The sequence below is a fragment of the Schistocerca cancellata genome, chromosome 8 (genome assembly GCF_023864275.1).
Source record: "Schistocerca cancellata isolate TAMUIC-IGC-003103 chromosome 8, iqSchCanc2.1, whole genome shotgun sequence".
Classification (NCBI taxonomy): domain Eukaryota; kingdom Metazoa; phylum Arthropoda; class Insecta; order Orthoptera; family Acrididae; genus Schistocerca; species Schistocerca cancellata.
This window is the reverse complement of record NC_064633.1, coordinates 475,161,697-475,186,622: the sequence shown is the minus strand read 5'-3', so window position 1 is coordinate 475,186,622 and position 24,926 is coordinate 475,161,697. Positions and strand designations below refer to the sequence as shown.

The 24,926-nt window shown below is 44.4% G+C and overlaps 1 protein-coding gene and 1 non-coding gene across 3 annotated transcripts in view; both read left to right on the top strand.

Moving 5' to 3' along the window:
• Positions 1 to 24,926, top strand: part of LOC126094488 (uncharacterized) — a 271,037-nt gene that overhangs the window by 87,099 nt on the left and 159,012 nt on the right. For both annotated transcript variants that reach the window (XM_049908888.1, XM_049908889.1), the window contains exon 2: positions 7,160 to 7,315. In XM_049908888.1, coding sequence (XP_049764845.1) covers positions 7,160 to 7,315 — 156 coding nt within the window. The remainder of the gene's footprint in view (positions 1 to 7,159; positions 7,316 to 24,926) is intronic.
• On the top strand, positions 15,169 to 15,242 carry Trnat-ugu (transfer RNA threonine (anticodon UGU)). Its single transcript has one exon. It is a non-coding gene; the product is annotated as a tRNA-Thr (tRNA).

Genomic DNA, 24,926 nt, shown 5'->3' with positions numbered 1-24,926 from the left:
GGTCGAGATTCTGCCTGGATGGTGGACACTCTCTAAGAAGAATAGTGGAATTGTTTCCGGTGAAATGGGCTCTGCTTCAAAAATCACATCAAATCAAATCAAAGCATTAGTAGTCGAACGTCGATGAAAGATGGAATTGAGTCTTGCTAGTTATTCAGAATTCACTTTCAACTCAAACAATCGCGACATCTGTGTGATCACATTTGATTTTATTGGTGGACTCCTAAAGCACACTTTCGACTTAAGTTTGCCAATAGCGATATGTGTGTCTCCCTCGGTGACCAGTGATCAGCGGAAATGTTAGAAACAAACTGAATAGAGTAGAAGACATTAGAAGGTTACAAAATACTGTACATCCTACGCAAGATACTGTGACAGCTCCTGCAGAAGAAAGCCATAGTTTCGTGACTAGAGGCATTGTACAAGCGTACTGAAGTAGTATAAGCTGATTGTATACCCACTGCATAGAAATATACAACTGTTCTTTTAACACTTTAGTGCATATGTCAGATTTTAAAAACATATCGTCGTAAATATTCAGTGCATAATGACTTACGAAGCCATTGATGCAAGATACGTATGTGTGCAGAATTCAGAAACTCTAAGTAGATTTTAATACGCTGGGAGCCACACAGCGCCCTTGTGGTAGTTGTTTGGAGACTGAAGACGCTTGGGAAAGTAATTTTCCTGCTTTAATCCCACCATTAAAGCTTGTTCAGAATTTCTGTATGGCTTTAACATACGTGCTTAGATATGCCCACACTTACCGTTCTGGTGCACAACCTGTTTTTTGGATGGGTGTCATGAGTGAGTGAACGATAACTAACTAACAAAATAAAATAGCAAAGAGGTGCGATATCTCGTCCTTCCAAATCCTAACGAGTTCTTACAAATTTCAGCCACAGGGCTAACTCCGTTTCCATTGCTATGTGGTACTTAGCTATAAGCTATATTTGTCTTGATTGCAATATAGAGAAGCTATTATATTACTCTTTGCAGATACTGAATAACAATTTTCAGAGCTAATAAAAGTACAAGACGGTTATCAGCAAGGAAAATATTTTTGGTGAAAGCTCGAGATCAGTTATTTGAATATTAAGGTAGGATAACGTATCACAGCTCCTGATGGAACTAGTATTGTAAGGCACAGTGTGACACGTAACCAATAAGGTAGCATTGCAAACAGCAAATTGTCAATGCGTTCAAACTGTACCCAGTGCATTACCGTCATCATAAACAGCGATCACAATATATTTTTAAGGTCATAATAAAAATAACCCATTAGAAAATTAATGACGCACTTTGGGGCGTTCAACCAGGTTGTTGTTTCTATTTTATGCACAGTAGAATAGAATTTGACAAAACTGAAAATCTGGTGAGCGGTCATGATGTACATACTTTTCACTTAATCGTCTTGAATGCAAAGATTTCTGAAGAGAATTACCGTTACCATCCTCAGAGTATCTCATTTTGCTGCACTGCAACAAGTCAAATCATGTAACAATGACGTTATTTTTGCATGGCCATTACTTGCTACAGAATGAGAGATTCTAAACATGGCTATTGCTTATCCAAAACAGTCAATTCTGTTCAAAAAACTTTTGCAATCAAGATAATTAAATAACAAGAATTATTCACAATATTTCGATGACTGAACCAGTCGTCCTCTTCGGATGCGGCAAGTTTTTTTTTTTTTTTTTTTTTTTTTTTTATGCGTACTTGCTGCTTGTACTCAAACCAGACTGTGAAGTGTTGCTGGTGTCGTTTCGCTATATACAGGATGTAACGAATATAAGCGCACGTATGAGTATTTCTGTTGGTGACTGAGGACAGTTTTCTGAACAACGTTACATCAGTGTTTACGTCATTTGCAGACTGATAATTATAGGCACTACGAGTTGTATGTTTTTAGGTTGGTTAGTACTTCCAAGTTAATGTGGCAAGGGCAAGCTATTAATGCTTTATTTTCCGCTAGGCATCAAGTCAGGTGTTGAAGTGTGGACGTGTGGACGCAAAACGGATAGTCTACTCTGACCTACGTGGTCCACTTAGTGTCAGAGAACCACCATGCAGAAAACATCAGGTCGTACAGTTTGTGCCGGCCGTGGTGGCCAAGCGGTTAAAGGCGCTACAGTCTGGAACCGCGCGACCGCTACGGTCGCAGGTTCGAATCCTGCCTCGGGCATGGATGTGTGTGATGTCCTTAGGTTAGGTAGGTTTAAGTAATTCTAAGTTCAAGGGACTGATGACCTTAGAAGTTAAGTCCCATAGTGCTCAGAGCCATTTGAACCATTTTTGTACAGTTTGTGATGTGTTTGTGGGAAGACTGTTTGATGCAGAGAAAAAACAATGAACACACTGATGTGTGTACATATTAAGGAACCATATATAAAAATATCTGCCCATATACCTGTTACAGCCCTGTACAGAACAGCTGGACGACCATCGGCGGCTGCGTGCTCGATGCTCAGTTGTTTTTCAGAGACTGCACAAGTTATTCCAGGAAACGCAGATTGTCTCAACATTTCCCAGCTCTGATGAATATACTGGCCGGCTAGCCTTTAATAATTTAAGCGCCGGACTTTAACTCTTGGTTCATCAGATCTTCCGCTCTCTTCATCTCGACAGACTTCCTAACTGCACTGACGCAGAAACTTGGCGTTTACGTCACGATGCCGGTCTCACTGTATTTCATTTCATGATTATATTCGAGGCAGTTTTCAGCGAGAACTTTGCTTGGTTATTTTAGCCGTTTGTATCGCCCTTGCTCCTTGACTGCCCCACGCTGCCCCACGCAAGTCAAGCGACATTCGCATGCGATGCGGTACACAGCCGACTTTCGGAGATGATGGTCGTATTAACGTGACGAAGAAGACTTTTTATCTTTACTGACGGGAACGAAATACACAGGAATAGGACTGAGTCGTCGTAACATGTTGAAAAATGAAATCAACTACACGACTCGGTACCTGAAAGCACAACATTAATCAATCACTTTATGGAAACCTGCGGGTTCATATTAGAAAACCAGCCGCGGGCTGCGATGTTACCCGCGACTAAAGAGTTATTTATAAAAAAGAATACGCGGGTATGTACTTCTTCCAGTCTTGTATTAGTCCCTCTTCTCCTTCCATCTCCTCCTTCCCACCCTGTGTGGAAACGTCCTCCACGCCTCTCTGTTTTCACCTTCTCTTCCCCCATTCTCTGTCCATCACCTCTTTACCCCTCCCTCTGCCCGTCTCTTGCCCCCTCCTCCCTCATTTGTGTCATACTCCTCGTTTCATCTCTCTGCCTGTCTAATTCCTCCTTCTCCCCTTCTCTCCTCAATTTATCACGCCCACCCCAATAGGAGGCTGGTGGTTCTTACCCCGATAGTATTTGTTTCCAGGTGATAACTAATACTTTACCATATTTGGTTGAAGTCGTTCCAGAGGTTTAGAATGAGCTCTCTATTCATTTCTTTGCCTGCGTACACACATGTCAAATATATTTCTCTGCATCTGCACACATATTTCACTTGTATCTTTAGCGAATTTCGCCCTGCAATTCCATTTCCATGTAGCTGAATGCTTATGACATTGCATCGCTTGAACTACGTGTCGTTCAGTGATACAATTTCGCTGGTGAATACTGTCAGCAAAATGCATCTCGAATGCTTTACGAGTAATGAAGTAATAAACTAAAACGTCGTGCTTCATGCGACGATTTTGCTACAAAAAGAAAATGTAGTAAACGATAAACTTTTTTCCTTTCATGATTTTCTGGGGGTTGTCAGAGAGGAAAAGTTTAGCAAAGGATTGATATTGTGTGTAAAGTTTGTTGCAAGTTACAAAATGCTCTCGTTCTCAAATACTGGATGAATTAAATGTGGGTATTCTCGTGTCGTGAGCTACACACTCCTTTTTTTACCCACGCCACCCCTTTGATAGGCAAATATATGTAAGGTAGCATATGTTTTAATTGAGAGTATAAGCTACCTCAATTCAAAATTCCATGCACATCCGTCGTACTGTCATTTCAGCGTGAAGGAGTAACAAACACACACACACACACACACAAACTTTCGCATTTATTATACACAGAGGCAACAAAAGACTTAGGATACCAAACAGTATCGTGTAGTGCAGCGTTTAAACGTGGGACAAACTCAAGTCATTGGAAGCCACCTGCAGAAATATTGAGCATGATGCCTCTGTAGCTGTTTGTTATTGCAAAAGTGTTGCCGGTGATAGATTCAGAATGGCTCAAATGGCTCTGAGCACTATGGGACTTGACGTCTGAGGTCATCAGTCCCCTAGACTTACAACTACTTAAACCTAACTAACCTAAGGACATTACACACATCCATGCCCGAGGCAGGATTCGAACCTGTGACCGTAGCAGCAGCGCGGTTCCGGACTGAAGCGCCTAGAATCGCTCGGCCACAGTGGCCGGCAGTAATGGATTTTGTGCAGGAATTGTTCTCTCAAATATGTACCATAAATGTTCAATGGGATTCACGTCGGACGATCTAGGTGGCCATATTATTCACTCGAATTGGCCAAAATGTTCTTCAAAGCAGTCACGAACTACTGCGGTCCAGTGACGTGGCACATTGCCATCCATAAAAATTCTATCCTTGTTTGGGAACATGAGTGGCTGCAGATGGCCTCCAAGTAGCCAAAAATCATCATTTACAGTCATTGATCGGTTCAGTTGAACCAGGGGACCCAGCACACTCCACTGAAACACGGCACACACCATTATGGAGCCACTACCAACGCGCACAGTTCCTTGTTGACAACTTTGAGTCCCTGGCTTCCTGGGATCTGCGCCACACTCCAACCATACCATCAGCTCTTATCTGCTGAAATCGGCACTCATCTGATCAGGTCACGCTTTTCCAGTCGTCTAGGGTCCAACCGATACGGTCACGAGTCCAGGAGAGGCGCTGCAGGTGATGTCGTGCTGTTAGCAAAGGCACTCGCAACGGTCGTCTGCTGCTATAGCCCATTAACGCCAAATTTAGCCACGTAGTCCTGTCTGATACGTTCATCGTGCATCCCATATAGATTTATGTGGTTATTTCACGCAATGTTGCTACTCTGTTAGCACTTACGACTCTACGTAAAACCGAGCGAGGTGGCGCACACACGACTCGCATTCGGGAGGACGACGGTTCGCTCTCGCGTCCGGCTATCCTCATTTAGGTTTTCCGTGATTTCCCTAAACCGCTTCAGGCAAATGCCGGGATGGTTCCTTTGAAAGGGCACGGCCGACTTCCTTTCCAATCCTTCCCTAATCCGCTGGGACCGATGATCTCGCTGTTTAGTCCCTTCCCCCAAATCAACCAACTCTACGTAAACACTGCTGATGTCGGTCGTTAAGTGAAGACCGTCGGCCACTCCGTTATCCGTGGTGAGGGGTAACGCCTGAAATTTGGTACTCTCGGCATTCTCTTGACACTGTGTGTGTCGAAATATTGAATTTCCTGAGGATTGGAAAAGGGCGCAGGTCATCCCCGTTTTCAAGAAGGAACGTCGAACAGATGTGCAGAACTGTAGACCTATATCTCTAACGTCGATCAGTTGTAGAATTTTGGAACACGTATTATGTTCGAGTATAATGACTTTTCTGGAGACTAGAAATGTACTGTGTAGGAATCAGCACGGGTTTCGAAAAAGACGATCGTGTGAAACCCAGCTCGCGCTATTCGTCAACGAGACTCAGAGGGCCATAGACACGGGTTTTAGGTGGATGCCGTGTTTCTTGACTTCCGCAAGGCGTTCGATACAGTTCCCCACAGTCGTTTAATAAACAAAGTAAGACCATATGGACTATCAGACCAATTGTGTGATTGAATTGAAGAGTTCCTAGATAACAGAACACAGCATGTCGTTCTCAATGGAGAGAAGTCTTCCGAAGTAAGAGTGGTTTCAGGTGTGCCGCAGGGGAGTGTCGTAGGACCGTTGCTATTCACAATATACGTAAATTACCTTGTGGATAAAATCGGAAGTTCACTGACGCTTTTTGCGGACGATGCTGTTATATCGAGAGGTTGTAACAATGGAAAATTGTACTGAAATTCAGGAGGATCTGCAACGAATTGACTCATGGTGCAGGGAATGGCAATTGAATCTCAATGTAGACAAGTGTAATGTGCTGCGAATACATAGAAAGAAAGATGCTTTATCATTTAGCTACAATATAGCAGGTCAGCAACTGGAAGCAGTTAATTCCATAAATTATCTGGCAATACGCATTAGGAGTGATTTAAAATGTAATGATCATATAAAGTTGATCGTCGGTAAATCAGATGCCAGACTGAGATTCATTGGAAGAATCCTAAGGAAATTCAATCCGAAAACAAAGGAAGTAGGTTACAGTACACTTGTTCGCCCACTGCTTGAATATTGCTCACCAATGTGGGTTCCGTACCAGATAGGGTTGATAGAAGAGATAGAGAAGATCCAACGGAGAGCAGCGCGCTTCGTTACAGGATCATTTAGTAATCGCGAAAGCGTTACGGAGATGACAGATAAACTCAAGTGGAAGACTCTGCAGGAGAGACGCTCAGTAGCTCGATACGGGCCTTTGTTGAAGTTTCGAGAACATACCTTCACCGAGGAGTCAAGCAGTCTAATGCTCCCTCCTACGTATATCTCGCGAAGAGAGGATAAAATCAGAGAGATTAGAGCCCACACAGAGGCATACCGACAATCTTTCTTTCCACGAACAATACGAGACTGGAATAGAAGGGAGAACCGATAAAGGTGCTCAAAGTACCCTCCGCCACACACCGTCAGGTGGCTTGCGGAGTGTGGATGTAGATGTAGATGCAGATTTCCGAAATGGAATGTCCCATGCGTCTAGCTCCAACTACTATTCCACGTTCAAATCCTGTTAATTCCCGTTGTGCGGCCATAATCACGCTGGATACCTTTCCACATGAATCATCTGAGTACAAAGGACAGCTCCCCCAATGTACTGCCCTTTTCTACTTTGTGTACACAATACTACCGCCATTTGTGTACGTGCATTTCGCTGCCCCGTGACTTTTGTCAGCCCAGTGTATAAGACTGCATGACAAGTAACTGTGATTAAAACTTATAGTGCCCACCGTGCCTGGCCGCTAGCTGCCGCACTGGGGCTGACGTGTTGGTGTGTGTGGTGTGTGCAGGATGAGCTGCTGGACGCGGTGCGGCGGCGGCGCAGCGGCCAGCAGAGGGACCAGCAGGACACGAGTGAGGACACGGACGAGGACCTGGGGCTGCCGCGCTCGCCCACCAACTCGCCGCCCACCACCGCGGACGTGCTGCTCGACAAGACGCTCAAGGTACGTGCGACCCTCTTTATGGTTGTAACGCATGTCCTGGCCGTGGCGTGGCATCATTCTCTGGGCCATTGGGACCACGAGAGCACTCGCACAACATATGGTGGAAGGGGACTTTGAAAACGTTGGAGCTGATGGGTTTGCCACCCCCAAAACTGAAGTTTTTGGTCGGAGCTTACAATGCTCGGTAAATCATTCAAGGAAGAGAGACCAATTATATGAGAGACCAATCCTCACTATAAGGTGTAAAGGCAGTCATACGACGATCCAATGACAGCATCCCCTCTTCATGACTCTCATCATGTGACAGTGTATTGAAGTGTGCCCTTACTATGAGGCTCTTCATGTGACAATCCAATGAAACCAAGTCCTTACTAAAGGACCCATTACTATGAGACTAATCGTATGACGATACGATGGAAGTATTACTCTTAAGGTCACCGTATGACAGTCCAGTAAAAGGATACCTTTGCATCATATGACTGACCAATGAAAGTGTAGGACTACTATTCGGCCTATTATATTGCAGTCTAATAAAACTGTGTCTTCACTACGACGCTAATGTTACGATCATCCAATCAAACCCTACCCTCACTATGCGTTTTAGCTTATGACGGTCTACCAGAACTGTGCCCTCACGATGAGGCCTGTCACATGACAGACCAATAAAACCTTGGCTTCCTTGTCAATCTCATTATACCCTGCTGGCCACTAAACTTGCTACACCAAGAAGAAATGCAGATGATAAACGGGTATTCATTGGACAATATGTTATACTCGAACTGACATGTAATTACATTTTCACGCAATTTGGGTGCACAGATCATGAGAAATCAGTACCCAGAACAACCACCTCTGGCCGTAATAACGGCCTTGATACGGCTGGGCATTGAGTCAAATAGAGCTTGGATGGCGTGTACAGGTACAGCTGCCCTTGCAGCTTCAACACGATATCACAGTTCATCAAGAGTAGTGACTGGCGTATTGTGACGAGCCAGTTGCTCGGTCACCATTGACCAGACGTTTTCAATTGGTGAGAGATCTGGAGAATGTGCTGGCCAGGGCAGCAGTCGAACATTTTCTCTATCCAGAAAGGCCCGTACAGCACCTGCAACATGCGGTCGTGCATTATTCTGCTGAAATGTAGGTTTTCGCAGGGATCGAATGAAGGGTAGAGCCACAGGCCGTAACACATCTGAAATGTAACGTCCACTGTTCAAAGTGCCGTCAATGCGAACCGAGACGTGTAACCAATGGCACCCCATACCATCACGCAAGGTGATACGCCAGTATGGCGATGACGAATACACGCTTCCAATGTGTGTTCACCGCGATGTCGTCAAACACGGATGCGACCATCATGATGCTATAAACAGAACCTGCATTCATCCGAAAAAATGACGTTTTGCCATTCGTGCACCCAAGTTCGTCGTTAAGTACACCATCGCAGGCGCTCCTGTCTGTGATGCAGCGTCAAGGGTAACCGCAGCCACGGTCTCCGAGCTGATAGTACATTCTGCTAAAAACGTCGTCGAACAGTTCGTGCAGATGGTTGTTGTCTTGCAGACGTCCTCCTCTGTTGACTCAGGGATCGAGACGTGGCTGCACGATCCGTTACAGCCATGCGGATAAGATGCCTGTTATCTCAACTGCTAGTGATACGAGGCCGTTGGGATCCAGCACAGCGTTCCGTGTTACCCTCCTTAACCCACCGATTCCATATTCTGCTAACAGTCATTGGCTCTCGACCAACGCGAGCAGCAATGTCGCAATACGATAAACCGCAGTCGTGATAGGCTACAATCCGACCTTTATCAAAGTCGGAAACGTGATGGTACGCATTTCTCCTCCTTACACGAGGCATCACAACAACGTTTCACCAGGCATCGTCGGTCAACTGCTGTTTGTGTATGAGAAATCGGTTGGATACTTTCCTCATGTCAGCACGTTGTATGTTTCGCCACCGGCACCAACCTTGTGTGAATGCTCTGAAAAGCTAATCATTTGCATATCACAGCATCTTCTTCCTGTCGGTTAAATTTGGCGTCTGTAGCACGTCATCTTGGTGGTATAGCAATTTTAATGGACAATAGTGTATAAGAGTAATAAAATCATGCCATATGACTGACCAGTAAAAGTACACCCTTAGTATGGAGCCCATTATAAGACGATCTGATGAATACATGTTTTCACTAGAAGACCTGTCATATGACTCTCTAGTAATAGCATGCCTGCACTATGAGTCTCATCATATGGAGAGCAAATGAAAAAATGCTTTCGCAAAGAGGCCCATCGTAGTACAGTCTAAATGAAAGCCTACCTTTACTATGAAGCACTTCATTTCACAATGCAAAGGAGTGCCTTCACTACCAGGTCTCTGATATGACAGTCCAAGCAATGTGTGCCCTCATTATGAGGCCAGTGATATGAAGGTCCAATTTTCACTATGAAACCTGTCATACGCGAGTTGAATGAAAGTGTTGATTCGCTATGAGGCTCATCATATGACAATCCAAATAAAGCACATTTTCACTGTGAGGCCTGTCATATTACAGAGCAACGAAAGCATACCCTCGCTACAAGGCCTGTTATATAATGGACCAATAAAAGTGTGTAGTCAGTGCATGGTCGGTGATGTAATGGTCTAGTGAAAGTATACCTTGACTACAAAACCTTTGAAGTGACAGTCCAGTGGAACTGTACCCTCACTAGGAGACTTGTTGTATGACATTCCACTGAAAATGTGCGTTCACCACAAGGCTCGTCATGCGATGGCTAAACTAGTCTCTTAGTTTGTCCGAAACAGCTGCAATATTTACGCTGTGGCAAGAAACGAACTACCTAATAGTTCTCCACTTCATGAGTGAGACAGCCATTTTTAGCTGCTTTACTGGCCTGGTGTGGTACTTGTGCGCAATAATTTCAGTGCGTACTAGAACTACAAACTGGTAACAGCAAACAAGAAAAAATAGTCATGTTACTACAATTTTCTGAGTTGATCGTTAGAACTTAATTACCGTCCCTAGTACTACGAGTACTAACCTGAAGCTGCGGCAAACACGTCACTTCTTTCATTTCCTCCTCAGTGCATACAAACAACGAGGGTACTCATAGTACAATGTTCTGAAATCACTGAAGCAACGCAGCTGATGCGGAGGAGTAAGAATGAAGTTAAGTCACAGCCGTCAGCCTACGTAGCACAAGAAAGATAAGAAACAAAGAACGGAGTTACTTATTAACTTGCTCTTCAACTGTGCCACACGACTGTTGACGGCTTCGATAAGGTCTTGTGGGATGTCCTCAAGATGTTGACCTAGACGGATCACACTCTCTGACCTGGCTGCTCGTTCAGTAAAAGTCGCTCGCGGTGTTCACCCCGCAGTGGTCAGGGAAGGCCCGGCCCGCTGGTCCCGACCGCTGGCCCCTGGCGGGTCATAACGTAACGGGACCCGCAGCCGGTGCTTGGTGGCCGCTGCCGCTGCCACTGCCACTGCCCAAGAGCCCGCGCTAGCGCTGCCTTTGTCCCGCGGGGCAGGTGACGCGGCTTCGCTGTGGACCCGACACCTGTGACACTGCTGTAACTGCGTCATTCTGAATTACACTACTAGCCATTAAAATTGCTACACCACCAAGATGACGTGCTACAGACGCGAAATTTAACCGACAGGAAGAAGATGCTGTTATATGCAAATGATTAGCTTTTCAAAGCATTCACACAAGGTTGGCACCGCTGTCGACACCTACAACGTGCTGACACGAGGAAAGTTTCCAACCGATTTCTCATACACAAACAGCAGTTGACCGGCGTTACCTGGTGAAACGTTGTTGTGATGCCTCATGTAAGGAGGAGAAATGCGTACAATCACGTTTCCGACTTTGATAAGGGTCGGATTATAGCATATCGCCATTGGGGTTTATCGTATAGCGACATTGCTGCTCGCGTTGGGCGAGAGCCAGTGACCGTTTGCAGAATATGGAATCGGTGGGTAACACGAAACGCCGTGCTGGATCCCAACGGCCTCGTATCACTAGCAGTCGAGATGACAGCATCTTATCCGCATGGCTGTAACGGATCGTGCAGCCACGTCCCGATCCCTGAGTCAACAGATGGGGACGTTTGCAAGACAATAACCATCTGCACCAACAGTTCGACGACGTATGCAGCAGCATGGACTATCAGCTCGGAGATCATGGCTGCGGTTACCCTTGACGCTGCATCACAGACAGGAGCGCCTGCGATGGTGTACTCAACGACGAACTTGGGTGCACGAATGGCAAAACGTCATTTTTTCGTATGAATCCAGGTTCCGATTACAGCATCATGATGGTCGCATCCGTCTTTGGCGACATCGCGGTGAACGCACATTGGAAGCGTGTATTCGTCATCGCCATACTGGCGTATCACCTTGCGTGATGGTATGGGGTGCCATTGGTTACACGTCTCGGTTACCTCTTGTTCGCATTGACGGCACTTCGAACAGTGGACGTTACATTTCAGATGTGTTACGACCCGTGGCTCTATCCTTCATTCGATCCCTGCTAAACCCTACTTTTCAGTAGGATAATGCACGACCGCATATCGCAGGTCCTGTACGGGCCTTTCTGGATACAGAAAATTTTCGACCGCTGCCCTGGTCAGCGCATTCTCCAGATCTCGCACCAATTGAAAACGTCTAGTTAGTGGTGGCCGAGCAACTGGCTCGTCACAATATGTCAGTCACTACTCTTGATGAACAGTGGTATCGTGTTGAAGCTGCATGGGCAGCTGTACCTGTACACGCCTTCCAAGCTCTGTTTGACTCAACGCCCAGGCGTATCAAGGCCGTTATTACGGCCAGAGGTGGTTGTTCTGGGTACAGATTTCTCAGGATCTATGCACCCAAATTGCGTGAAAATGTAACCACATGTCAGTTCTAGTATAATATATTTGTCATTGAATACCCGTTTATCATCTGCATTTCTTCTTGGTGTATCAATTTTAATTGTCAGTAGTGTACTTACAACAAAACTTACACTTTCCATCTTCCTTGTCAACTACTGTGATTTCCATTGCTCAAGGAATAAACATTCAGAAGGCTATGTTTCTAATGTGCTGAACCGTAACCGAACTGTAAACATAACGTAGTACATACAAGGGACTCTCTGATCTGTACAGGTCTACATGTAAACCTATACTCTACAAGCCACCTCATGATGTGTGACGGCGGGTGCTCCTGGTCCCTCGGTAAATCACGGTAGTATCTCTAATTTCTCGGATTTTCTCTTTTTGTGGTCATTTCGCGAGACTCTTGTGGGAGGACGCAATATGTTGCTCGATTCTCACCAAAGCGTACTCTCTTGGAATTTGAATAGTAAATCTCGCTGTGGTACGCGACGATTCTCTTTAAATATCTGCCAATGGAGTTTGTTGAGCATCTTTGTTATGTTCTCATGCAGACCTTCGTTGGTCCTGGTCTATCTCTTCTATTTAATCTAACCAGTTAAGGGTCCCAGGCTAACGGGCAATACTCAAGAACTGGTCGACTAGGTGTTTTACGATAGTTACTGTTTCCACTGATTTCTTATCAGTGGACTTCTTCGCCTATTTATGCCCAATGTTTTACCTTTATTTGAGTTCACGATCAGATGTCAGTCCCTACACCGATCATCACACTTCTGCAGGTCTCCAAACAGACTGCTACAGTCTTCTGGCGTTGCGACCTTCTTACAAACAACCGCATAGTCTGCGAATAGCCTCACGTAGCTTATGACGTTATCCACTAAATCATTTATACGTATTTTGAACAGTAACGGCCCTGTAACACTTAGGGTACTCCTGAAATGACACTTATAATCGTTGATTTTGTTCTGTTAACAGCGACGTGCCGAGTTCTTTCCATTAAGAAGTCCTGAATCCAGTCCCAGATCTGGTCGGATATCCTTTTGGAACAAAATGTCATTTCGTCAAGAGACAATGATTAACAATTTTGTATATAGTCAATATTTTCTGTAATTCATCAGAACAATGTAATCAGCTTTAGGATGAACCCCTAGGTAATGCTTTAACTGTGAAACTCTGGAACCTTAGGAACAATTTCAGTCAAACTTGGTACACAGATGACTTACTATCTGAAAAAAAAGGATGTGACTGGGCACCTCTATAACTATTACAGATGATGGTAGGGAAAGGGGAGTTGAGTACCAGTATGACATACTATCTGGGAAAAATGCTGGGGAAGGGAGAATAAGGCTCCCTGGTAATCGTGTTTGTGAGGGTGGAGGAAGATGACAAGTAGAACTAGTGTCGAATCAGTGGTTTCATGTGTTAGCTAACATACTGGCGACAGTTTAATATGATTTCACTCTTAGTGTCTCGTTAGAAGTGGGAGTGGGGCGACACAAAAATAAGTAGCTGGTCAAAGCCTGGTAATAACCTACTTGGAAATATACAAGAGGAATGTATAAGTTTAGAGCGAGCGCCACCTATACAGAATTTGATTGCCCCGAACGCGATCGCAGCAGATGTGTGCAGTTGATGATGGTGACTGTGACCTTCATAGAAGAGATTGCCGTTCTCCTTGCAAACATACTCTCAGTGCAGCAGATGTCTGTAAGAGGCAATGTACGAGGGCTATTCGGAAAGTAAGGAACGACAGGTCGCGAAATGGAAACCACAGTAAAATCAAAATTGTTTTACTTGCAACAGTTAGCTACATCTTCCAGCTACTTATCTCCGTAGTCGCCGATCCGACTTAGACATTTTTCGTAGCGTTGTACCAACTTTCCAATACCCTCGTTATAGAAGGCAGCCGGCAGCGCTTTCCGCCAGTTCTCTACGCTGGCCTACAGCTCGTTGTCTGTGTGGCGTTGCGCGAACGTGTCGAGTTGAGGACAGTACATGAGCCGAGAGGAGACGAATGGGGACTCATTCTAGCGGCGATGCGGGCTGGAAATGGGGAAATGCATTGATATAAACGACACTGACAAAGGGCAGATTGTTACGGTCCGGCGCCTAAAAATATGCAATTCGAATATGGCGAAGCCGGTCGGCTGTTTGCGTGCTCCTCATGCTGACCCAACGACCTTAACTTACGAGTGCAGTGGGCAGGAAATTATCGAGACTGCACTACGGATTAACGAAAATGTGTCACGTGGCAGATCTGCCGTAGTCGAGATGAACAGTTGCTGGAAATACGAACCAGGCAATGGACGTAGGCCGATGGGAACAGTACTACGCTAAGAAAGATATTTACCTGAGCTTCCGTGAGACCTGTGGACTAAGTGAATATCAAATGAAAAACGCATCATTATGGCGTTGATCTGCTGGTAAAATCCGGCCAGTTTAGCTCGAATGACCACCATCAGGTTCGTAAAAACAATTACAGCATCGTATTAGCTGAATATATCCACTGACGTGAGATAATAAAACAACGAATTTGTCGCTGTTGACACCTCGTGACATAAATTACACCGTCAATATATATAAACTGTGCTAGCCAATGCTCTCGCTCTCTTTCGTATTACATCAGTTGTGAACGGATGCACAATGATTTATATTACGATGTGACAATAGTGACAAATTCATGGATTTATTATCTGACGTCAATGACTTTATTCACCTAATACGATGCTGTAGATGCTTTTGAGAACCTGATGGTTGTCAGTCGACTGAAATTGGTTGTTAAAATAAGATTATATCAGCAGCTCAAGGCGGTAATCATAACATTTTTCGAGCCTCTAAGAGCAGTGGGACACCGCCTCTTGAAAATATATTGGGCGGGGCCACTACGAATGTAGTGCGGGACAATGCGTTGAGAATGTGGGTTTCGCGGGAGGCGTGACAGAGATAAATCCGTGCAGTCGCGCTATCCTCTGTGTCCTCGGTGGCTCAGATGGATAGAGCATCTGCTATGTAAGCAGGAGATCCCGGGTTCGAGTCCCGGTCGGGGCACACATTTTCGCCTGTCCCCGTTGACGTATGTCAACGCCTGTAAGCAGCTAAGAGTGTTCATTTCATTGTAATTTCATTCTAACGAGATGCATGGTCACCGATGGTATCTGTTCTTTCGGACACATCCTAAAGAACAGATGCCATCTTAGTATATATATTGAACATTACTTGATGATGTCGTCTAAAACGGCCATGGCGTAGTTCAGCGGTTCAAATGTGTGTGTGTGAATTCCTAAGGAAGCAAACTGCTGCGGTCATCGGTCCCTAGACTTACACACCACTTAAACTAACTTAATCTGACTAATGCTAAGAACGACATACACACTCATGCCCGAGGAAGGACTCGAACCTCCTACGGGAGGGGCCGCGCAATCCGTTACATGGCGCTTCAAACCAAGCGGCCACTCCGCGCTGCCGTTCAGCGGTAAAACTGACCGTATCATAGGGCCAGAATCGTGTTACAGTAGTTTGAGGAACATGATAAGGTCACGTTGACGTCTTGGCCACCAAATTGGCCGAAATGAACTCGATGGAACACATCTGGGACGCTGTAAGATGCTAGCTCCGCGCCAACAAACCGCCGTCGTGTAATTTACGTGAAGTGTTTGCTTGGCATGTGCGTATGCGCCGCGTGCCACATACTTATGGAGTTCTACCATTGACTTGCCGAATCCAAGAGACGCAGAATCTCCGCTGTATTGCGGTTAGAGGTGGCCCAGCACCCTATTAAGTACGTGATCATAATGTTTTGCCTCATCGGCGCAAGTACTGACGGATGTCAAGCGACGAGACGGAATTCTACGGTACTTGTTCGGTTGTACCGTGTTGTTTCGTCAGTAGTGACCGATAGCTCGCTTTCAAAGTGCTCGCAGAAGGTATAGGAGATGGGTGGAGCCCCTGGCGAGAAGCGAGTCGGTGATCGTGAGGCTCCTCCTTGGAGAGGCCGGAGCGCGAGCCTGATCTCCTTTCTGTACTGCGTGCCCAGTGCTGACCGTGGGAAACCTGGCCAAAGGTCGCCAATACGCAGGGCGGCGCGGGTTGCTGTTCCACGGCCCCTTCCAGGTCAGCCCACACTTTCGCCTGCGGTTGGAGGAACGATTTCGCTTTTGTGTTTATGTACGTGTATCGGCAAATAGTTGCGGACTTGAAGAAGTGCCATGTCTCTGTCTAAATGTGTACCTACTTCCCCTATTCTTAAGGGAATGGACCTGCTCCACGTGGTCCATTTTGCTTCAGTCATGTCTCCAGTGCCATAACAAGGGCAACACGCGCTCAGAAAAACTTTGTGCCTTTCCTCGACAGAACCTTGAAGAAGAGCGCCTAAAAGGCGACAGACAGTTACGGACTTGGAGCAATGCCATGTCTCGGCCTAAACATGTACGTTAATAAAATCTGCTCTGTTTATAAGTCGCGTCATTTCGAACAAAACATAAAACACTCGAGCTTTCGACTTCTGATGGCGATGGCGGAGACAACTATAGGAAGCTCGAGTGTTTTATTCGAAATGACGCGGCTTGTAAACGGAGAAGATTTTACTGAAACGTGCCACCGCGAAAGACTCCGAGAACAGACAAATCCCCTCCCGCCGGAAGTTCGAGTCCTTCCTCGGGCGTGTGTATGTGTGTTGTTCTTAGCATAAGTTAGTTCAAGTAGTGTGTAAGTCTAGGGACCGGTGACCTCAGCAGTTTGGTCCCTTAGGAATTCACAGACATTTGAACATTTTTTGAAGACATAAATATGTACTACTTACTCATCCTTAAGGGGATGGACTAGTTTCATTTAGTTCATCTTGCTTCAGTCATTACTCCAGTGGCGTAACAAGGATAAATGGAGTTCAGAGGAAACCTTGAGCCCGTCCTCATGAGAACCTGAAGAATACCGCTGAAAAGACGGTCTAAAGATCGTAGTTTATTGTTTTAGTGTTTCATAATGTCGCTGCTTAACACGCAAAATGATTTTTTCTTAAATTGACACGGCATGGAACCCTACGAACTTATTAAAAAAAGTAGATATTTTAATAATTCTTATTTTGTATGATACAGTTCAAAAGTGGAACGACACACATTTCCGAACTGCGTTGCTGGCAATAACGTGATTACTTTTTCAGCATTTCATTGCTGATCGGCCGGAAAAAAACGGAAATGATTTGAAACTGAAAAGATTGTAACCAGCTATTTATTTATTATTTTCGCTATGCGTTTCGGAGGATTATAATATCTCGTCATCAGGTGGATTTATCTCAGTTAACAAGGCGTCGATACGGTAGTTTGTGTAACTTTTGGATAAGGTACGGCATTGCCATTCACTTTTCACATGTTACATATATGCGGTCGTGTTTACAAAACACTGAAAGACAGTGCCAAAAATCGTATGTACTGTACATATATATCTAATTACTGGACATGAATCCACCTGATGATGGTGGTGTTGCTTTCTGAAACGCTTATTGGAAATAATAGTAAATGTGACTGGTTACAGCAGTTTGTGGTTTCAGTTGATATTCATAACGGTAAGGATCACGTTTAACGAGTGCAACAAACGCAGAATGTGCTCTTTACACTCGTTGCGTAGGCTCACTTAGCAAAATTGGAGTAACTGTACCTAGCTGTCGAAGACGAGAAACAGAGGTCTCTGTACCCAGGAGAGATAGTTATCATGGTAATGTTGCTGAATATACCGGGTGATCAAAAAGTCAGTATAAATTTGAAAACTGAATAAATCACGGAATAATGTAGTAGAGAGGTACAAATTGACACACATGCTTGGAATGACATTGGGTTTTATTAGAACCAAAAAAATACAAAAGTTCAAAAAATGTCCGGCAGATGGCGCTTCATCTGATCAGAATAGCAATAATTAGCATAACAAAGTAAGACAAAGCAAAGATGACGTTCTTTACAGGAAATTCTCAATATGTCCACCATCATCCCTCAACAATAGTTGTATTCGAGGAATAATGCTGTGAACAGCACTGTAAAGCATGTCCGGAGTTATGGTGAGGCATTGGCGTCGGATGTTGTCTTTCAGTATCCCTAGCGATGTCGGTCGATCACGATACACTTGCAACTTCAGGTAATCCCAAAGCGAATAATCGCACGGACTGAGGTCTGGGGACCTGGGAGGCCAAGCATGACGAAGTGGCGGCTGAGCACACGATCATCACCAAACTAGCACATTCCCCATTCTGATAATACAGCTTCACTAAAAGCGCCTTTTCAGGTAACGTGAACATGCTGCGACTGCTGGCGCATCTGATTCTCTCTCTCTCTCTCATTACAGCTTCTTTTATACACGATTGTCATGCGCAGTCACTGACGTTTTGCTGTCCAGCGCCATCTGTCGGACATTTTTTGAACTTTTGTATTTTTTTGGTTCTAATAAAACCCCATGTCATTCCAAGCATGTGTGTCAATTTTTACCTCTCGATCTGCATTATTCCGTGGTTTATTAAGTTTTCAAATTTATACTGACTTTTTTGTTCACCTGGTATTCCAATCCTTATCTCCTCATGATTTAGCTTCATAGATCTCTATCCCCTCCACACTTTATTACCTTCCAATCCTTTCTCTTCTTCTTCTTCTTCTTCTTCTTCTTCATCTCCTCCTCCTCCTTCGCCCTCCCGCTTCCCCCTTTGTTTCCGTCACTAAACAGAACCCATGCGAACGGCTACTCAAGCACGTGGCCCGATAGCCTCACCCTGGCAACACCGTTGCTTTACTCCCAATGCTAAAGCCATGTGTGTGTGTGTGTGTGTGTGTGTGTGTGTGTGTGTGTGCGTGCGAGTGCGAGCCTTCAGCGCGAAAGATCGATGCGTCGGTGCCATTTCGGCACGGCACGTCATTCGGCCACGTCACGTACTGCTGTAATGAGGTCACTGCCCCACCAATCACTGTCCACCGGAGGACACAGGAAGCGCTGTCCCTCTCTTCCCTCTTTTTTGTAGTCAGAGCCTAATGTACTCCCGACAGCGAGGACATTGGTGTTCCTCCTGCATCATCCACAAATGTAGAACGCAGACTGACTGAAATACTTCGCATTTGTATTTTTACAGATTTTACTCCTTTCTATATTTGTAAAAGCTGTATATGTGCAAAGAGAGGAAGGTCTGTGTGTGGATTATTCCATATCTTCCACACTAGATAATTTCTTTCAAAACGACATGTTTTCCTGTAGATAGGGTTGGTATCTGCTCACAATGAGTTTCTCTCTAGGTAATTCTTCATTATCGCGAAGCTTTTGCGTGAAATAATGTGACAATGTACTTATTATCTTAATAAGTTCGTTACATAACTGATTTACGTTACCTCATTTGCTAGTTACGTATATCTGTAAGATTGGAAAAGAGTACTGTTCGTGTTTTGTGCGGCTACGTAGGCAATTCTGAGCAACCTTTTGACAGGCCGCTGTATGTGTTAAAAGCTGTAAGAAAGGAAGTTCGTGATAAATTGTCCCACATTATCCTATCCAATAAGAAATTAGTGTCCGCAGAACACCACTGAAAATGTCTACATTCACTAATCGTTTCGTCCATCATAATTCAACTTAAACAGCGTGAATAAATGATAAAGAATGTGTAATTGTTTTTACTGTTGTGCATATTGTCGCAGCAGAACCTGAGTAGCACAGTGGTGTAGTGGTTATGATACTAAACTGCTGCATGGAAGGTCGTGAATTCAAAACTTATCTGGACTGTGCAATTTTAATCTCTATATTCAGTTCGAGTACCTTCTAGAAGTATCCACAAATGTCAAGCATCATTGTACTGGGCTGTTCTGTAGCTGTGTGTATACTGTATGTGTTCTGGCCGGAGGCAGTTCGCTCCGTGCTCTTGTATGTGCGAGTGCTGAATAAACCTTCGTTAAGTGAAGTTAGTGTTCGTCATTCATCTGATTACACCGTCTTCTACGTGACAATATTAAACGTCTCCTTAATGAAATTGTACTACTTTGTTAATCCTGGCTACAAAACAGCAGCTCAATTGTAAATGTAAGAACTAAACGCATATCGGCTGCAGGTAACGAATAAACATGTGAGATAGAAGGAAATGTGTTTTAAATGTGTTTTACTTTTGAACAATGCCACTGTGGAAGTCTCTCCGCCAGCCGAAGTGGCCGTGCGGTTCTGGGCGCTGCAGTCCGGAACCGCGAGACCGCCACGGTCGCAGGTTCGAATCCTGACTCGGGCATGGATGTGTGTGATGTTCTTAGGTTAGTTAGGTTTAACTAGTTCTAAGTTCTAGGGGACTAATGACCTAAGCAGTTGAGTCCCCTAGTGCTCAGAGCCATTTGAAGTCTCTCCGCTAAGAGCGCCGTAATTTCTTTGCTCATTTACATTCATTGTGTACAAATAAGGTATGTTTTTGATGGTCGAGACAACGAAGCACGGAAGCCCACACGCAAATTATGCCGAAAAAAAGACACGATTTTTAACTAAACTGAATGTTGTCATTGACCTCAACCATATGAGTTCAACTGAAATTAGTGCTGCTTGCTGCAATTTCATCATCACACCGAAGATTGCTGGTCGAATGCATGTTGACAATTGCGAAAGAAAGAGATGGAAGTGCGTCTGTATTTCAAAAGCAAGGTGGAACTAAACGAAACGATGCGCGTCTAACGCTCTCACTGGCCGGTTCCGGCCGAAGCTTTGTCCCCTCTGTAAGGACGCACTTCCTTGTTTTGGTGAAGATAAGTCGCTGTCGCAGACAGAGGCGACTCGTGACTGTGAATCAACTAGTAACTTATGCAGGAAGCGATACCACAATGTATGAAAGGTGCTCGCTACGGAATATCTGCCTTTCACTCTCTCCTTCTTTGCCTACTTCACAGAAGCGCTCCTGCATACCTTTCTGGGATAGCACGTCTCGAGAAAAACGATTACATGAAGAAATGGCTTAGACGCCGCTTATTGTTTCCAGAGTGGACTGTGTGCTGCTTTCAGACATCCGGGCAGATTAAAACGTTGTGCCAGAGGGGAACTCGAAAGAGGTACCCTTGTCTTTCGCGAAAGATCTCGGGCCGGCTCACCGGGTGAGGTGGCGCAGTGGTTAGCACACTCGACTCGCATTCGGGAGGACGACAGTTCAAACCCGCGTCCGGCAGTCCTGATTTAGGTTTTCCGTGATTTCCCTAAATCACTCCAGGCAAATGCAAGGATGGTTCCTTTGAAAGGGCACAGCTGACTTCTTTTCCCATCCTTCCCTCATACGATGGGACCGATGACCCCACTGTTTCCTCCCCTTCGCCGGCCGAAGTGGCCGTGCGGTTAAAGGCGCTGCAGTCTGGAACCGCAAGACCGCTCCGGTCGCAGGTTCGAATCCTGCCTCGGGCATGGATGTTTGTGATGTCCGTAGGTTAGTTAGGTTTAACTAGTTCTAAGTTCTAGGGGACTAATGACCTCAGCAGTTGAGTCCCATAGTGCTCAGAGCCATTTGAACCATTTTTTCCTCCCCTTTCCCCAAATCAACCGACCAACCATCGGTCCGGCATACAGTTTTAACCTGCACATACCACTGCAGACTGGAAGATTCATTCACTGCCACACCTCCTTCAGTTAAATAATTTAAGACACATTTTTTTGGTGGCAAAGACGAAAGAGCGGAGCGAGGAAAGATACTTCTGATTATTCGTAATCGAAGGTGAACTGAAGTCTTACGGAGATTCTGTTTTCATTATTATTGCTCCTCATTTTAAAAATTGCACCCACAATTAAGTAAGCGGCGAAGTTAGTTTTAGATGTATGCATCTCTAGACGTCTTACAACAAGTCTCGAGATCTTTTTTCGTGATCATGGGCTGGGAATAGAGAAACAATAACTTCTACATGATAATTATCGAAAGTAAATTAAGTATCTGTTTAAATGCGAACATTTTGGCTTAGGTTTTTAAAAAATGTTCAAATGTGTGTGAAATCTTATGGGACTTAAATGCTAAGGTCATCAGTGCCTAAGCTTACACATTACTTAACCTGAATTATCCTAAGGACAAACACACACACCCATGCCCGGGACCAGTTGCACAGTCCATGACTGGCAGCGCCTAAGACCGCTCGGCTAATCCCGCGTGGCGCTTAGGTTTTACCGTGACTGTTATTGGTGTGAATTGAAGCTACATGTTTACTATTGCCGTACGCAATTGTTCACTAGGCGTCTCAGGGGCTTAAACATCCATCATTAGACCCATTTATGCCAACTTTACTTGCTTCATTGTATACAAAGCGTATGTGATGTAACGCGACTTGAATAGGTGCCTGTGACAACTGGAGGCAGTCTCACAGGATATGCCAAAGCTGTACAGAAAACGCGTACGTTACTTATTAACTGAGATAAACCCACCCGGTGATGAACGTCTAAACGTCCGAAACGCACAGGGAAAATAAATTGTGACTGGTAACAGTAAACTTTTAGTTCCAATTGAAGTTTCTGTTGATTATATTTCCTACATGCTTAATTTCGTCATTTCGCTGATCATCTAAAATATTTCCCTAGTTGTGAAATAGTCGCAGCAAAAATGCACTGTTATAGAAGTAGGTATTTCTGTATTTATTTCTGTTATGAATCACAAAATTTTATACCACGTTACTACTTCTGGTCAGTAGTGACCATCTTCAGACCTTGTTTATTCTTTTATTCGAGTCAGAAACAAATACAGTACAGTATAGCTTCAATATTCTTACCATTAAAGGCAAATGTAAGAAAGAATATTGACGTTACGCTGCTTTCTCCAGACCTGAGAACACACAACTATCTAACCACACCGTATCAGCATCTGAAAAAGTAAGAATCCAAACGAGTTTCGTCATACCTATACAAAACATAAGTATCACTTGCACGATTATAACGCACATACTGACTCGGTGAGACTCCTGTGCCCTGCCGTGTACGGCAGTCTAATACAATCCTTAATTGGGTCAACATGTCTGCTACAACAGTGTATGTGGTACATTTTGTATAAGTACGACGAAACCTGTTTGTCTTGTTACTTTGACTGTAACTTTTTTATATATGCTGACTCGATATGATTAGAAAATTGTGTGTTCTCAGGTCTGAAAATGATCATTACTGACAGAAATAAATAACTCGTCACAAAATTTTGTGACCCATTAGTGGAATAAATATGTAAGACGTCTCCAGTTTCAAGCGGAATGTACACCGCCCAACGATAATACCTCTCTTATGAGATACTAGCAAACCACAGCGCTGTTTGCATATTTATTGCAACATATCCATTAACGCTGAGCCGAACACAACTTCGCCGCCCCATTCAACTTTCCTCTGGCGCCTTTACGGTCTGCAAGCCAGTTTCCTCCATTTAAATATTCACGAGTGTGCGCCGACGATAATGCGTTTCGTCTTAGTACTAATGCCTCGCGGAATCCTAGCTTACACGGCACGGGACGTTTTTGGTCACTTACTCTGTGCCCCTTATAACCCAGCAGCTTTGGTGCCACCTTCCAGACAATTTTTAAGCATTCATTTACAATCCTTTTCAAGTTCTATCCCACATACTTAACGACAAGATACATTTTGCGAGCAGAAACCTGTTCTGTCGAGGCTATTTGGATAGTTACAAAAGCTTTCTAATTTGGCCATGTCTTTCTCGTTTTCTCACTCGCTCCCCTCCCCCCTCCCCATTCGTAAGCATAAAAGAATGAATCTTTCTTAGTTTTTCGGAAGAAATATTCATTCATGAATATTCCGCATTTTAATAATCAGTAGTTCTATATTCAGACTGGCTGGTCAGTCAGACATCAAACAAGGAACGACTTTATTGCTCACATGACGTTTCGGAATTTATCCATCAGACACCTACAAAAAAATTTTATTTATTTATTTATTTCTGGTATGGCAATACATATACAAAGATTACAAAACTATTACACGCCAACATTTAAGCACAGCTCTCCAGCACAAAATAATACAAATGACAACAGCTATATATGGATATCAAGTGCTTTTATGTATTTTATAACGTCACTCGTCCCTGTGAGGAACTCTTCAAAAGGACCCTTGTAGACCCTTGCGGGACATGTCGGTACAATATGAGCAAATGTCTTTCGTTCCGCACCACAGTCACACGATAGTGATGAAGATTTGCCTCCTTGTAGAGAGTGTCTGAAATATCTAAAGCCAAGAAGCTGAAGCAGCCAGATAAGCTCAAATATCTCCTGGCTAAATGAATTTACCACGAGACATCTACCAAAAAATGAGATACAAAATATTTTATAAAACATAGCAATGCGTGGCAGTAGCATTCCACTTCGGTTGAAAACACCTGGCACAAACTATAATACATCTACCCAGGTGCGATTGCTGCACGTATATACTGTTTTCCTTCCCTCCTACCTCTCCTCCCCCCCCCCCCTCCAAAAAAAAATTCTGCTGTGTGCGTCTTATAATAATATGGGTTAAAATGTACGATTACACTATGTATTGTATGCCTCGAGTTTATAACTATTGTAATGGCTCTGAGCACTATGCGACTTAACTTCTGAGGTCATCAGTCGCCTAGACTTAGAACTAATTAAACCTAACTAACCTAAGGACATCACACACATCCATACCCGAGGCAGGATTCGAACCTGCGACCGTAGCGGTCGCTCGGTTCGAGACTGTAGCGCCTAGAACCGCACGGCCACTCCGGGCGGCAACTATTGTAAAGCGTCACAAAAAGCTACGATTTTAACA